Source organism: Physeter macrocephalus, unplaced genomic scaffold, assembly GCF_002837175.3.
Source record: "Physeter macrocephalus isolate SW-GA unplaced genomic scaffold, ASM283717v5 random_227, whole genome shotgun sequence".
Lineage (NCBI taxonomy): Eukaryota > Metazoa > Chordata > Mammalia > Artiodactyla > Physeteridae > Physeter > Physeter macrocephalus.
In genome coordinates, this window is record NW_021145513.1 from 35,890 (window position 1) to 51,218 (window position 15,329).

Sequence of the window (15,329 nt, forward strand, 5' to 3'; positions counted from 1 at the left end):
CCCCATGCCCCCGCCCCTGCCCCCGCCCCCGCCCCCGCCGCCCCCAGCCCACCCGGCAGTGACGGTGCCCCCGCCCCCGCTGCCGGCACCTCCGCCCGGCGTCCCGCCCCCGCCCATTCTGCCGCCGCTGCCGCCCTTCCCACCGGGGCTGTTTCCCGTGATGCAGGTGGACATGAGCCACGTGCTGGGCGGCCAGTGGGGCGGCATGCCCATGTCCTTCCAGATGCAGACGCAAATGCTGAGCCGTCTGATGACGGGCCAGGGCGCCTGCCCCTACCCGCCCTTCATGGCCGCCGCCGCCGCCGCCGCCTCCGCTGGGCTGCAGTTCGTCAACCTGCCGCCCTACCGGGGCCCCTTCTCCCTGAGCAGCACCGGCCCCGGCCGCGGGCAGCCCTGGCCGCCCCTGCCCAAGTTTGACCCGTCGGTGCCGCCGCCGGGCTACGTGCCGCGCCAGGAGGACCCGCACAAGGCCACGGTGGACGGCGTCCTGCTGGTGGTGCTCAAAGAGCTCAAGGCCATCATGAAGCGGGACCTGAACCGCAAGATGGTGGAGGTGGTGGCCTTCCGGGCCTTCGACGAGTGGTGGGACAAGAAGGAGCGGATGGCCAAGGTGGGCGGGCGGCGCGGCCCTGCCGGGGGCGGGCGGGCGGGAGGCAGAGACCCGGCCAGGCAGCCTCTCTCCTCCCCGGGCACCGTACTGGAAACACCGCCACCCAGACCCCCAAGGCAGGATAGCGGGAGTGTTGTTTTGTGAGACCGGTGTGTCGATGACACAGGTGTGTACTTACAATGCGTTTCTCTTGGATTCCAACCTCCCAAGTGCGAGAGCCCCCGCTCCGATGCGGGCAGCCGTAGTGGCCGCTTTGCAGGTGAGGAAGCCGAGGGTCAGGGAGGCAGAGTGGGGCCCCGGGGGCTTCCTGAGTAGCCGGCACAAAATGAGGTAGGTTCCAGGAAAGGAAGGGCCCGGTTACCACGTGGCTGTCACTGTTGAGGGGACGGCAGGCTGCTCAGGGGACAGGGCTGGTGGCAGCGCCGTAACCGTGGTGACCTCCGCCTCCTCTCTTGCGCCCCAGGCCTCGCTGACCCCGGTGAAGTCCGGCGAGCCCAAGGACGAGGACAGGCCGAAGCCCAAGGACCGCATCGCCTCCTGCCTTCTGGAGTCGTGGGGCAAGGGCGAGGGCCTGGGCTACGAGGGCCTGGGCCTGAGCATCGGGCTGCGCGGGGCCATCCGCCTGCCCTCCTTCAAGGTCAAGAGGAAAGAGCCGCCGGACACCGCCTCGTCTGGCGACCAGAAGCGGCTGCGACCCTCAGCCTCCGTGGATGAGGAGGATGAAGGTTCGCGCCCCTCCCCTCGCTGGGTGCTGGGATCTTCTCCTGCCCTGCGCCCCTGGCCCAGCTCTGACAGCCCGTCCTCCCCACAGAGTCTGAGCGGGAGCGGGACCGCGACATGGCGGATGCCCCCTGTGAGCTCGCCAAGCGGGACCCCAAGGGCGTGGGTGTGCGGCGGCGGCCAGCCCGGCCCCTGGAGCTGGACAGTGGCGGGGAGGAGGATGAGAAGGAGTCGCTGTCGGTGTCCTCATCGTCGTCGGCGTCCTCGTCCTCGGGGTCCTCGACAAGCTCACCCTCATCCTCGGCCTCCGACAAGGAGGAGCGAGAAAGCACGGAGGAGGAGGAGGAGGGGGAGGAGGAGGAGGAGGAGGAGGAGGAGGAGGAGGGGGAGGGCGAGGAGGGCCCCCGGAGCCAGATCTCCTCCTCCTCGACCTCATCCACGTCAGATAAGGTACCACTCGGGTTGGGGAGGCCTGGGGGGCCGGGCCGGGCCGGGGGAGGGGGCCCTTCGCTCACCTTTCCTCCGTCCCTCCCCCAGGATGACGATGACGGAGACAGTGACGACGGAGATGGGTCTGAGAACGGCGACGAGGCCGCAGCCCTGTCGGAGCCGAGTGAGAAGGAAGAGGGGGACTCAGCTGGAGGTGAGCGGGGCTCCTGGCCCAGCCCGGGTCCCTCTGCCCAGGGCAAATTTCTTGACTTTGAAGTGTGAACTCAGTAAGACACAAACAGGGCGTGCCCTCCGATTCCTTTTTCGTGACGTGTCCAGCACGGGTCAGTCCACAGGGACAGAAAGCAGACTAGTGGGTGCTGGGGTGAGGGCGTGGTGGACAGGCGGGCGGTAGCTCAAGGGAACGGGCTGCTTCTAGACAAGTGCTAGTTGTCCACGTTGCGAACGTGCTAGATACCGCTGTATCGTTTACTTTAAAATGGTTAGTTTTGTGTTACGTGGATTTCACCTCAGCTTAAAAAAACGTGATGACTAGTTAGTAGCGACACAGGCGCGCACACATGCCCCCACACACCCGAGGGCTGTGTCCAGCCCAGCGCCGCCGGTTGTGAGACCTCTGGGGAAGTCCCTGGCTGGAGCACAGCAGATAACGACAGCGCCCCTGCCTGTGTCCCCCGCCTAGAGGAGACAGTGAGCATGGCCGCCTCCAAGGCTGGAGCCGAGTCCTCCAGTGAGAGCTCTGAGTCTTCTGACTTCGAATCAAGCTCCGAGTCCTCCTCAGCACCCTCAGAAGATGAAGAAGAACTGGCGGCAGGGGAGGAGGAGGAGGGGGAAGGGGAGGAGGCAGCTGCAGATGAAAGCATGGCTCCCGCGGCTCCTGACGAGGACTTTGAGGACCTGGCCACGGGAGCATCCACAACGGAGTCGCTGGTCCCAGAAGAGGAGGTGGACGTCGAGGCTGAGGACGAGGCCTCCGAGGCTCGGACCCCAATGCTGGAAGAGCCCCCCGTGCCTGTGGGTGTCGAGGAGCTGGCTGGCTGCAAGGAGCCCCTCGACGAGCCGGGCCTGAACCAGGAAGGGGCCAGGTTGCTGTCTCCAGAGCCCCCTGCTGGAGAGATGGAGGCCCGGCCCCTGCCATCCCCGGAGCCCGCCCCAGGTAACACTTGCAGCCCCTGGGAGGGCGGTGGGCATGGAGGCAGGATGTCCTCACCATGAGAATGAGCCCGGGCTCCTTTATACTGATCACTTAACCTTCACGAGTCAGTCTCCTCATCTGTAAGATGGGATCCGTGGGTTGTGCTTCCCCTATGAGGTCATATGGGAGGATAGAGTGAGATGACTTAGGGTGTGCCAGCATGGAGCCTGGCACCTGGTAGATCCCAGAGGGGTCTGCTGCTGTCACCATTCCTCTGTCGGTATTTCCCTGGGGTTTAGTCCCTGGACCATTAATTAGTCCCATGAGATGCTCCCAAAAGAGGGGGTGTGGGTGCGGGTGCGTATGCTCATTTCAGTGACAGAAAGCAGCAGAGGAGGCCTCGGGGTGCCGGGCCAGTCGAGAGGGGCCGTGGACGCTGCCCCCTCCACCATCTTGGTGGAGCTGCACAAAGCACGTTAAAGGCTCTAACACCGCCGTCCAATGGAACTTTCTGCAGCGATAGAAACGTTCTCTCTCTGTCCTGTCCCAATACTGTAGCCACTAGACACAGTGTTGCTAAGAGCACTTGAAAGGCGGAGAGTGCCACTGTGAAACAGAATTTGTGATGTTGTCTCATTTTCATTAGTATAAACTTACATAGCCACATGTGGTTAGTTTGTACCTGTAATAGTCCTTGAGGAAAGAAGCCCGCTGTGTTTTGTTTAATTCTGTGTTGTTTGGCAGTAGAACCACAGGTCTTTGAATATTGTTAAACGTATTTATTGAGCCTCTGTTGTCATCCCCAGTACTGTTTTAGGAACTGATAATACAACAGTGGACCAAAGAGACAAAAATACCTGGGGCTTACACTCTGGGGCAGGTTGATGGATGACGGCAGATAAGTTAGAAAATGTGTTCCGTGACAGTAGAGGTAAATGCTAGGAGAAAACCTTAAAGGCTCTGACAAGTCCTGCAGCAAAGAGACATGTTGGATTTTATTTGATAGAGCTCATTTTCTTGGTCCATGGGATGTTCCCTGTTCACAGGAACACTGTTCTAAAGACAGTGTCAAGGGCTACAACCATGTCTCCTGCATCTTTGATTTACTCCCACCAACATTTATCAGACACCTACTGTGTGCCTGACACTGGGCCGGGTGCTGAGCAGTCCTTGAGTGGCTTAGCTGGAGGAGGACAGTCCGTATACTCACGGAACCCCTAGGGACCCAGAGGGTATGAGTGCATACTCAGAGACGTGTCAAGTGCATAGTAGGGCAGCATAAGTAGGGCACTGAGGGACGTCTGAATCAAATAATAAAGGTCTGGTTTTTGCCCACCTCTTGGCAGAGAACAGCCTGGAAGCGGAGCCTGCGCCCCCGGCGCTGCTCTCCTTACCCCTGCAGCCACCGTTGCCGCCCGCTCGACCACCCCGGCCACCCAGCCCACCACCAGAGCCCGAGACCCCAGACCTCCCACTCCCACCAGTCCCTCTGGAGCCTCCCCACGAGGACCAGCCCCCGCGTACTCCAGGCCTCTGTGGCAGCTTGGCCAAGTCGCAGAGCGCAGAGGCGGTGCCGGCCACACCGAGCGGGGAGCCCCTGCCGTCGGGGGGCAGCAGCGGCCTGCCCCTGAGCTCCCCGCAGCTGCCAGGCAGCCCCTTCTCCTACCCATCCCCATCCCCCGGCTTGAGCAGCGGGGGCCTCCCGAGGACACCTGGCCGGGACTTCAGCTTCACCCCCACCTTCCCCGAGCCTGGTGGGCCCCTGCTCCTGCCTGTCTGTCCCCTCCCAGCTGGCCGGCGTGATGACCGGTCTGGCCCCCTGGCCTCCCCTGTGCTCCTGGAGACGGGCCTGCCGCTCCCTTTGCCCTTGCCCTTGCCCCTGCCCTTGGCATTGCCTGTACCCGTCCTGCGGGCCCAGACTCGGGCCCCCACCCAGCTGCCACCCCTGCTGCCTGCTCCGCTGGCCCCTTGCCCACCCCCCATCAAGAGGAAGCCGGGCCGGCCCCGGCGATCCCCGCCGGCTGTGCTCTCCTTGGATGGGCCCTTGGTCCGGCCGCCAGGAGGGGCCCCCCTGGGCAGGGACCTCCTGCTTCTGCCAGGCCAGCCACAGACCCCTGTCTTCCCCAGCACCCACGACCCCCGGACCGTGACCCTGGACTTCCGGAACGCGGGGATCCCGGCTCCCCCCCCACCCTTGCCCCCCCAGCCTCCTCCGCCCCCGCCTCCACCACCTGTTGAGCCCACCAAGCTGCCCTTTAAGGAGCTAGAGAACCAGTGGCCCTCCGAGGCCATCCCTCCGGGTCCCCGTGGGCGCGACGAGGTCACCGAGGAGTTCATGGACCTGGCCAAGGTGCGGGGGCCCTGGCGCCGGCCGCCGAAGAAGCGCCACGAGGACCTCGTGGCCTCAGCCTCCCCCGAGCTCTCGCCGCCGCAGCCCCTCTTTCGGCCCCGCTCGGAGTTTGAGGAGATGACCATCCTGTATGACATCTGGAATGGCGGCATCGACGAGGAGGACATCCGCTTCCTGTGTGTCACCTACGAGCGTCTGCTGCAGCAGGACAACGGCATGGACTGGCTCAATGACACGCTCTGGGTCTACCATCCCTATATCCTGCCACGCAGGGTGGGGGGCCGCACCTTCCCGGGATAGCGCACGTCACTGTCACTTATGGAGCAGTGTCTGTGCCGGCACCGTGCCAGGCTCTGTACAGAGTCATCACTGGCACTTTGAAACTCTGCCCCCTGTGCCAGAATTGGCAGGTCTCGGGGCTAAATGCAACAATGTCATTGTACAACGTGACAGAAGCAGGGGCTGACAGAAGGCTCACTCTCCCTGGCCGCCCCCCCATCGCCTAATTTAATCTTCCCAACAGCCTAGTGAGGTAGGGGCCGCTATATTCCCATTTTACATCCGAAGAAACCGAGGCTCAGAGAGGTTAAGTTACCTGCCCAAAGTCACACAGCTATGAAGTAGCAGAGTAGGGATTTGAACCCAGGCAAATCTGGCTCCAGAATCTGGGTTCTTAGTCACGATGCCACACCACAGTCGGTTATTACCACAACCATATGAAGCTGGCGCTGCCTTTACCCCTGTTGTACCAAACGAGTTTATTGAGCATTTACTCTGTGTCAGGAACTCTGCTAAGCAGCCTAAGCATCTGTAGTCATTCCATGGGGCATCGTTATTGCCCCAATTTGCATATGGGGAAACTGAGGCAGAAGGTGGAAAAAGAAACACACCCAAGGCCATGCAGCTGGGTACCTGTCAGAGTTCTGACCGCGGTGGAGTTGGCCAGTGGGCAGGTGCAGGGAAGTGGCGTAGGTGTGGGCAGTGGAGCTGGGGGCGTCCTCGGCCTCCTGCAGATGGGTCTGAGGGTGGAGAGGCCAGGCCCGGGAGGGCAGGTCTCCAGCAGGACTGGGAGGGGCTCTCCGAGAATGTCCATGTGGCCCTTGACCCACACCCACCCACCAGCCTCTCTTCAGCTAAGAAGAAGAAACGGGACGACGGCATCCGGGAGCACGTGACAGGCTGTGCCCGCAGCGAGGGCTTCTACACCATCGACAAGAAGGACAAGCTCAGATACCTCAACAGCAGCCGCGCCAGCACTGATGAGCCCCCCACGGACACCCAGGTACGGCCATCAGGCGCCTGGACACCCCGAGGCCTCCCGGGCTGGGCAGAGGCGGGTGGGGGCCCTCCTGGAGGGGGTGTCAGGCACCGGGAGCGGTTGTGGAGCCAGAGGGGCTGGTGCACGGAGCACGGAGGGTGCTACTCCCCGAGGGGCGGGCAGGGGAGAGCCTCCGAAGGGTTTTAATCAGGGAGACGAACAGAGTGGAGTTGCATTTCCAGAAGTTTCCTTCATTCTTCTTTAAATCAAGGAAATAAATTGGGTAGGTTGGACGTGGGGGGCCGTGTGGGAAAAAGTGGATGCATCTGAAAGACTCTCAGGAACATTGGAACATTAGAAGGTCAAATGGATGGGACTGGGGGCCTGGCTGGTTACAGGAGGCGGAATGGGGTGGGACGCCGCTGGGTCCGGCCTTGGGGACCGCGTAGCTGGATGCCAAGCACTGAGGTGAGAAGGAAGGTGGGGCCCCCACTTCGGGATGGTTTGAGTTTTGGGGTTTGTGGAACATCCAGGTCGTGAGGTCTGGCGGACAGTTAGATATATGGGGACAGTAGGCAGCTTGGGAGAGGGACGTCTGGTCCGGGGACCGAAATTTAGGCATCATGAGGACGGAAACGTTAACCAAAGGTCACAGCAGGGGGGAGCCGACAACCAAAGGTCACAGCAGGGGGGAGCCGACAACCAAAGGTCACAGCAGGGGGGAGCCGACCCGGGGAGAACATCTGGACGGGAGTCAGGTGTCTCCAGGTGTCAGTGGTGGGGACAGAGGAAGAGGGAGGCCAAGAGAGGGAAGGGACGCTAGGGTGCTGGGAAGAGCCGTGATTTTGAGTGAAGCCGCGGGGTGTTAGGTAGATAGACACCCACCACCTCTGTCCAGAAAGCGGAGATGCTTTCACGTCTAGCTGAGAAGGAAAGAGATGGCAAGAGTGACGAGAACAATGCGTCGTCATGTTTAAGATTAGAGGAACTTAAAAAAAATAAAATTAAATTTAAAAAAAGAAAAGAAAAAAAGATTAGAGGAACTTGAGCACGTTCAGATTCTGACGGGAGGGACCCAGTAGAGGAGAGGTGGCGATTAGGACAGGACGCTCAGAGCAAGGAAGCTGGGAAGCTAGGGCCGCAGAGCTTACGGCGGGGCTGCCGAGGATGAGACGGGGACACAGGTTCCCTGCGGCCCGCTCCCCCAGGCGGCCGCACCCCTCTCTGACCTGTCACCCGCCGTCCCCGTCCTCGTCCCCATCCTCACAGGGCATGAGCATCCCAGCGCAGCCTCACGCCTCCACGCGGGCCGGCTCGGAGCGGCGTTCCGAGCAGCGCCGCCTGTTGTCCTCCTTCACTGGCAGCTGTGACAGTGACCTGCTCAAGTTCAACCAGCTCAAGGTGAGGCTGGCCCCCGCCCCCCAACCCGGGGCGGCCACAGACTCCGGGACCAGGGCTCTCACCCCCATCCCCTTCCCTCCCCCAGTTCCGGAAGAAAAAGCTCAAATTCTGCAAGAGTCACATTCACGACTGGGGCCTGTTCGCCATGGAGCCCATTGCGGCCGACGAGATGGTCATCGAGTACGTGGGCCAGAACATCCGCCAGGTAAGCGCTGCCGGCCGGGACGGGCGTCGGGGAGGGGCCGCGGCCAGCCCCGCCCAGGCTGAGGCCTCTTCCTGGCCAGGTGATCGCGGACATGCGGGAGAAGCGTTACGAGGACGAGGGCATCGGTAGCAGCTACATGTTCCGGGTGGACCACGACACCATCATCGACGCCACCAAGTGCGGCAACTTCGCGCGTTTCATCAACCACAGCTGCAACGTGAGTGCCCGGCTCGGGGCCGCCGCCCCTGCCGCTGTGCCAGGAGGACCCGCGACCGGAGGGCACAGGAACCGGCGCGGCCTCCTTCCCGAGCTCGGGGCCCACGGGGGTAGCGGGGAGGGAGGTGGAGGTGTGAGGCCTTATCCGAGGAGCCGTTCTCCTCTGAGCTTCAGTTTTCTCATCCGTAAAATGCGCGCGATGAGACCAGAGGCGCTCATGACGTGGTCCGTACAGCTGGTAATTACAGAGTGCCTTCTCCGTGCCGGGCGTCTTCTATGCCTCTGGGGCAGTGCCGGCCAGTAGAACTTTCTACGGTGACGGAAGCGCTCTGCGTCTTTGCTGTCCACTGACATACGTGTGTGGTGTTGAGCCCTTGAAACGTGGCCGGTGTGGCTAAAAGACTGAGTGTTTAACTTAAAGAGTCCCACTCGGCTAGTGACGGCTGACATGGCACAGGTCTGGGTGTGGAGGTGGGCGTTGATAACAAGGGCGGTCCTCCTCTCGTGAAGATAGAAGCACAGGGAGCTTCAGGTGGAGGACAGGTACCCCTGGCTGTAGGTTCAAGTCTTGGCATTGCTACTTAGTGAGCGACCGTAGGCAGGTTCCTTCGTGTCTTGGTGCTTCAGTTTCCTAATCTGTGAAACTGGGATGATAACGATCCCTCCTCGCGGGTTGTTGGGCGGACCAAGCGGGTGACTGAGGGCAGGCCTTCTGTGCAGATACAGCGGGCGCTCAGTACGTGCCAGCTCGCACGACTGTGACTTGGTCGTACCCTGGGGCCCTTAGGGACTTCGCTGTGCGTGTCCTGTGAGAGCTGAGGGATAAGAGGGAATCACCCGGCGGGGTAGTGAGTGAGGTGAGGCCTGGGGCAGGGAGGGAGAGCGCCTGTTTGAGGGGCCGTGGGAGGAGGTGGGGGCAGAGGGCAGGGTGAGAGGATGAGGTCGGCGGGGTTGGTGGTGGCTGGGTCACTCGGCCTTGTAAGCAGAGCTGAGAACTTTCTCTAAAAGCCGAGGCCGGCTATTGCCCCGGGGTGACAGGATTTGCTGTCCCTTTGGAAAGATTTCCCTGGCAGCTGGGTCAGGAGTTATTCCGAGTTCAGAGAGGCAGCGGAGCCGCTGCAGGCCAGGCAAGTGATGACAGAACCAAGAGGCCCTTTGAGGCAGAAGCCGCTGGGCTTGGTGGGAGGGGAGGCGGCGGGGTGGGGGCTGGGGGGGGGCAGATGCTTGGGGGACTGGGTGCATGGAAGGGCCACTCCCTAGGTTTGAGTTTACTGACTCAAAGTTGTCTCCTTGAGCTGCCAAAGGTGGATATCGAGCAGCTAGTTGGATCTGGGGGCCTGGAGTGCGGGCGGGCAAACCTTTTCTGTAAAGGGCCAGGTAGTAAGTATTTTTGGCTGTGTGGCCCAGACTATCTCATAGCAACTACTTAGCTGCCATTGTAACAAAGGTAGCCATAGGCAATATGTAATGGATGAGCGTGGCCATGTGCCAATGAAACTTTATTTTCAAGAACAAGCAGCTGGGGGCGGGAGTTTGCTGACCCCTTCTCTAGAGCTCACAGGTAGGGCCTGGGCTAGAAACATAGATTTGGGGCTCACCTGTGGTATAAAAGTAAATTGAATATTTCTCTGCAAAATTTGTTATTATTACAGTCATGTTTCTTATTTAATATCAGAGACAGGGGGCCATGGTCCGCCAGATGGGGGAGCCGAGGCCTAGGGCAGGTGGCCAGTGGGCGGTGGGGTCGTGGGGCCAGTACCTCAGGCCTTGAGCACGGGGCTCAGTTGGCTTTGGGGGACTGCGGTCAGGGAGGGCCCGGGTGGGGTCCCAAGTGGGTCGGCTCACCCTCCCCACCACATCCCACCCACAGCCCAACTGCTATGCCAAGGTCATCACCGTGGAGTCGCAGAAGAAGATCGTCATCTACTCGAAGCAGCACATCAACGTCAATGAGGAGATCACGTACGACTACAAGTTCCCCATCGAGGACGTCAAGATCCCCTGCCTCTGCGGCTCCGAGAACTGCCGGGGGACCCTCAACTAGGCCCGGTGCCGGGGGATGTCAGCCGCCCCCGGCGCCCGAGCGTGGACCCCTGGCCCCGGGGCCAGACCCCACCACCCACCCCCATTTCAGGTGCTGTCCCTCTACCCAGCAGCCGCGCCAGGGCCCGGCGCCCCCAACACTACCCCCAGGACCCACCGCAGCTCCGGCCCCTCAGTGGGAAAGGGCTTCTCTGTCTCTCAGCCCACGTCTCTTCTTTCGTTTTTTTTAAAGAAATGCTCCTTTCGGGACTTTGGTTTCCGGTGTAAATGTCTCCCCCCACCCCCCTACCTCCCCGGCCGTCTCCCCTTCCTCCACCTCTCTGTCTTCTCTGTCCCACCTTCCCTTCCCCGTCAGCCTCTTCCCACGAATGCTGCTGCTATGTTGTTTTCGTCTTCTCGTTCTTTTCTTCCTCTTCATAAGAAAAGACGCTTTAACCATTGAAATGTGAAGGCAGAATCAGAGAGCGGGACCCCCGGCAGGGGCTGCGTGGTTTGATGGCGTGTCGGCCCACGTTCTGGAACCCTCCGGGCCCGGGCGCCGGGCCAGGTGCTGCAGAGGAGGGGGGTCGGGCCAGGCGGCTTTGACCTCAGAACACTACGGAAGGCCCCCTCTCTGCCGGTGGACTCAGTGAGAAGACCCCCCCCCTCTTTCCGACCCCCTTCCAGTCTGTTCCTTCCCCAGCAGCCTGGGGGTGCCTTCCTCCCTCCCCCCAGCAGACCCTGGTGGAGCCAAGCTGGTCCCAGGCAGGAATTTCCCCTGGGGCTCTCCCTGCCACCCCACACCCCTCCACCCCCCAAATCTTGGGTTCAGTGTTTACTTTCTCATTCGAATGCCAGCGGGGTGGGGGGGAGGGGGGGGCTGTGGGGGGTGCTGGAAGGGTTGTGTTTACTTACCCTCTCCTGCCCTCACCTTCACCCCCAGGGGAGAGAAGCACCTCCCACCAGGGCAGGCGGTCCCGAGTCCCGCCACTACGGGTGTCTGACCGAATGCGTGTGGCGTATTTTTGTTTGCTTTTGTTTGCTTATAAGCTTCACCCGATCGCCCCCAGCCCATAGCCTGACTCACCCTGCCAGCAAGCCCCTCGCCCCAAGAAGTCAAGAGCATATTTATTTTCAGAGTGAGAAGATTTATTTCTCCCAGAGAAAGGAAAATCTTGGAAAAGATTTAAAAACTCAGATCTACGTCTGACAGGTTTTTTGTTTTTTTTTTTAACCCTTGGCATCATCTTCTTTAGAGTTCCTTTCCATGGATTTTTTTTTTTCTTGTGCGTGTATAAAATCAAAACGAAGGGGAAAAAAAATAGGTTTTTGAAGTTCAGAACAGATTTCTGTACATAGGCTGCCATAAAGGACTTTTTTTCGGGAACATTGTTTCTTGTAGAAACATGTGGGAAGAATTTTTTGCTTATTTCTTTGTACTTCCAAAAAACCACACACACACACACACACACACACACACACACACAAGCAAGTCCCCCGCACCCCAGAAAGCAAAGCAGGCATGTATATAATTTATGGAAAGTGACTGTTGTGACCAGCAGTCATCCTCACCAGGACAGGAGAGCTCCCGGCGGGGCTGCCCCGACCTGCAGACCCTGCACATGCAGGCCCGGAGCCTCTGGTATCTCAGCTTGTGTCAAGCTTGTTATCATGTAAATTCTGTACAAAGAATTGTTATTTTTCTCTTTTTTTTTTTTTGTCGTTGGTGGTTTTGTTGTGTTTTTCTTTTTTTCTTTTTCTTTTTTTTTTTTTTAATTTCTTTACCCCATGCCCTCTCTGTTTGAGACTATGCCCACCGGTTTCAAGGTCCATGAAATCGGTGGCATTAAGACACGGAGGGGGACCCGGGCACAGCGGCAACCTTCTCTTCCTTTTGCGGTTTTCTGCCTCATTGTGCAACTGAGGAAATATTTATTTTTCACATGAGGAAATGTGTAGTTTGTAGAGACGGCCGATTTAAGTTACTTCTGCAGCCCCCAAGGGGCTGTCTTCAGTCTGTCCCCTCCTCCCGTAAAAGAAGTGGGGCGGGGGGAATGTGAGGAAACCAGGGTCCAGGGTCCTGCCTCACCCCTCACCCTGGCCTCACCTTGCCCAACCAGCCTTCCCTAAGGGCGAGCAAGGGCCTGGACCCTCCCTGTCCCCAGGAACCCCCGTCCCACCCCTGAAATGGCTTGCAATAGCCAGAAATGTGTCAACTCATTTTTCTTTTCAATGCCTTCATTTTCATTGAACAAACCTCTGCTTTTGAAGAATTGGGGGTTTCTGCTTTTTCTTTTTCTTGTCCCTGCCCACCCACCCCCGCCTCCCTCCTCCAGCAAAGAAGAGAACCCATAAGTTTTAGGGATGTTTGTGCATATAGACTCTCATCGTACGTAACTTGTTTTGAAGAGAAGTGTTTCCGTTGTGGGTGTGTCTTGCTGTAAATACTTGTTCATATTTTTGTGAATTCAATACTATGTACCATTGTATTATAGTAACTTTTATAAAGCAAACCATAAATATACTGACTTTTCTTACAGATACGCCATCTCCCTTGCTCTCCTCTCTCTTTCTTCTCCTCCTCTCTTTCTGTTGGGGGCACACCCTGCTCGCTAAGGAGTGGGTGCTCCGGTAGTCAGGGGTAGGGGTGGAAGGAGCTAGGTGGGGGGTGGTCCATTCAGACCATCTGCTTTTTAAAAAACATACATATTTTTCTTCCACTTTTATTGAGCTATAATTGACGTACAGCACTGTAAGACCAGCTGTTCTTAAACTCTAAGCCTGTAGGTGGATTCTTTGAACTGGGACAAGTTATAGTCAGACTAGACCTTCCACAGCTTTCAAGTTTTCCTTCTAGAACTCTTCTTAAAACCTTAGGTATCTAACACTGCTAATGGTCTACAATTAAAGGAAACAAGATCAAATATCCTATTTCTATTACTAGAAGATCTTGGAAAGGTGGTACCTCAGAAATGATTAACACTAAGGAGACATCACTCTGGTCTGTGAGGCAGGAGGGGGCTGATAAAACAGTCACCAGTTGAGAAGAATTAAATGTATGCAGTGTTGTGGGTATTCCACAGGTTCTGTGCCCCACAGGTCGCAACTCTGCCTGATCCAGTGGTGGGGTAACTGAGGGACCCACAGAGAGTTTGTTAGAAGATGTCCACTTATCTTTGAGAAGGACAGGCTCAGAACCTGAGCAAAAAGCAGTGTGACTGAAAAGAAGCTCACTTCTTACTAAGGAAGCACAAATTATACCATGATACCACTTCCCCTGTCAAGTGGCAGATACCAGGGTTGGTGAGCGCGGGGTGAGGGGCACTCACGCATCGTTACTGGAAGCATTCGTTGTGCAACCTTTAGGAGGAAAAATTAGATATTAATGATCAATATTTAAAATGCCCATAAACTCTTGGCCCAAATGTTCCACTGTCAGGAATTGAACCTGAGAGCCACGAGCAGGCAAGGATACTGTACAAGGACGTTCTTTGCAGCCTTACTTGCGAGCAAAGAAATGAAGGCAAGGGAGGTGTCTCTCATTGGTGGGCTGTTTTCTTGGAATTGTCCATCCAGACAGGTGGACACCACTAGAGTTGGATTCGTGGGAACAGAAAAAGAGTTGACAGGCAGGGCCAGAAAAGAGAAGGCAGGGGCAGCTGCTGGCCATTCGCTTATTCAATATTTATTGAATAAATATTTATTGAGCACCTACTATGTTCCAGGTACTCCTCTAGGCACTGGGGCTACAGGAGTGGAGAAAAAACACTTCCTGTCTTCAGGGTGATTGTGTCCTTGTGGGTGAGTCAGGCAAACATGAAGAATAAACGCTATGATAAGGAGAAAAATAGCTATGAGAAGGGAGTGTCGGTGGAAGAGAGGCGAAATTTTAAACGGTGTTCAGGGAAGCCCACTTACCTGACAGGTGAACAAAACTCAAAGGAGAAAAGGGAGTCAGCCCTGTGGAGACCCGGGTCAAAGGAGATAGGGAGTTAGCCTGTGGAGACGTGGGGGAAAGGTATTCCAGGCAGAAGGAACAGTGAGTGCAAAGGTCCTGTGGCAGAAGACTGCCTGGTGTATTTGAGGACCAGCAAGGAGGCTTGTGTAGCTGCAGCCGAGTGACGGGGAAGGGTGAGTAAAGGAAATGAGCTCTGAGAGGTAGATCTGGTGGGGAAGTGGGGGAGGCAGATGCTGCAGAGCCTTGCAGGGCAGCACAGGGACAACCCAGGGCGTCCAGCCCAAGGCTCACAAAAGAAACACACGTGCAAATCTGAGTTTCCTTCAGCTTTCCTCTCCAACCTGCTGCCGTATTATTTTCCACCTCGATCGATGGCGTTTCTGTCCCACGCCTCCACCCACCACTGCTGCCGCTGGTTACCTAAGCTCAAAGGCTGGAAATCCTGGGCTTCTCCTTTCCCTCAGCTACCAAGGCTGATGGTTCTCCTTCTATGGTATTCAAATGCATCCACCTCTCCCTCCGTCCCTCAGCCCCACAGGGAAAGTCCTCCCCTCACTGCTTCTGCTGTGGGGGCCAAAGCAAAGCCTCAACTCAAGACGTCTGCGTGCACAGAGCAGACGGGGCTGTGCTGGAGAGGGGCAGGTGCCAGGTAGACTTGGGCGAGAGCCCCTCATCCAGGCCCCTCTCCAGAAATAACAAGAGCAAACACATAGTGCTGACGCTGTGCCAGCAACAGTTTTAAACATCTTTGATATCAAACTCACCGTAGTGCAGGACTCCCCTGGCGGTCCAGTGGTTAAGACCCCGCGCTTGCACTGCAGGGAGCCCGGGATTTGATACCTTGTCGGGGAACTAAGGTCCTGCATGCCCCTCAGCCACAAACAAACAAACAAAATGAACAAAAAACAACAACCCAAAAACAGTAGCGCTAGGAGGTATTATCCCTATTTAACAGACAAGGGAAACCGAGGCACTGAGAGATCAAGTAGCTTGCCCAGGACCAC

General features: G+C 57.9%; 1 protein-coding gene across 1 annotated transcript in view; it reads left to right on the forward strand.

Moving 5' to 3' along the window:
* SETD1B (SET domain containing 1B, histone lysine methyltransferase) overlaps positions 1-12,924 on the forward strand; it is a 24,190-nt gene extending 11,266 nt beyond the window's left edge. Inside the window, exons 8-18 of the mRNA XM_024121099.3 lie at positions 1-610; positions 1,074-1,335; positions 1,422-1,780; positions 1,868-1,973; positions 2,463-2,936; positions 4,262-5,521; positions 6,381-6,547; positions 7,793-7,924; positions 8,010-8,129; positions 8,209-8,346; positions 10,216-12,924. Coding sequence (XP_023976867.1) covers positions 1-610; positions 1,074-1,335; positions 1,422-1,780; positions 1,868-1,973; positions 2,463-2,936; positions 4,262-5,521; positions 6,381-6,547; positions 7,793-7,924; positions 8,010-8,129; positions 8,209-8,346; positions 10,216-10,389 — 3,802 coding nt within the window. The 3' untranslated portion in view covers positions 10,390-12,924. The remainder of the gene's footprint in view (positions 611-1,073; positions 1,336-1,421; positions 1,781-1,867; positions 1,974-2,462; positions 2,937-4,261; positions 5,522-6,380; positions 6,548-7,792; positions 7,925-8,009; positions 8,130-8,208; positions 8,347-10,215) is intronic.
* Positions 12,925-15,329: the final 2,405 nt, after the last annotated feature.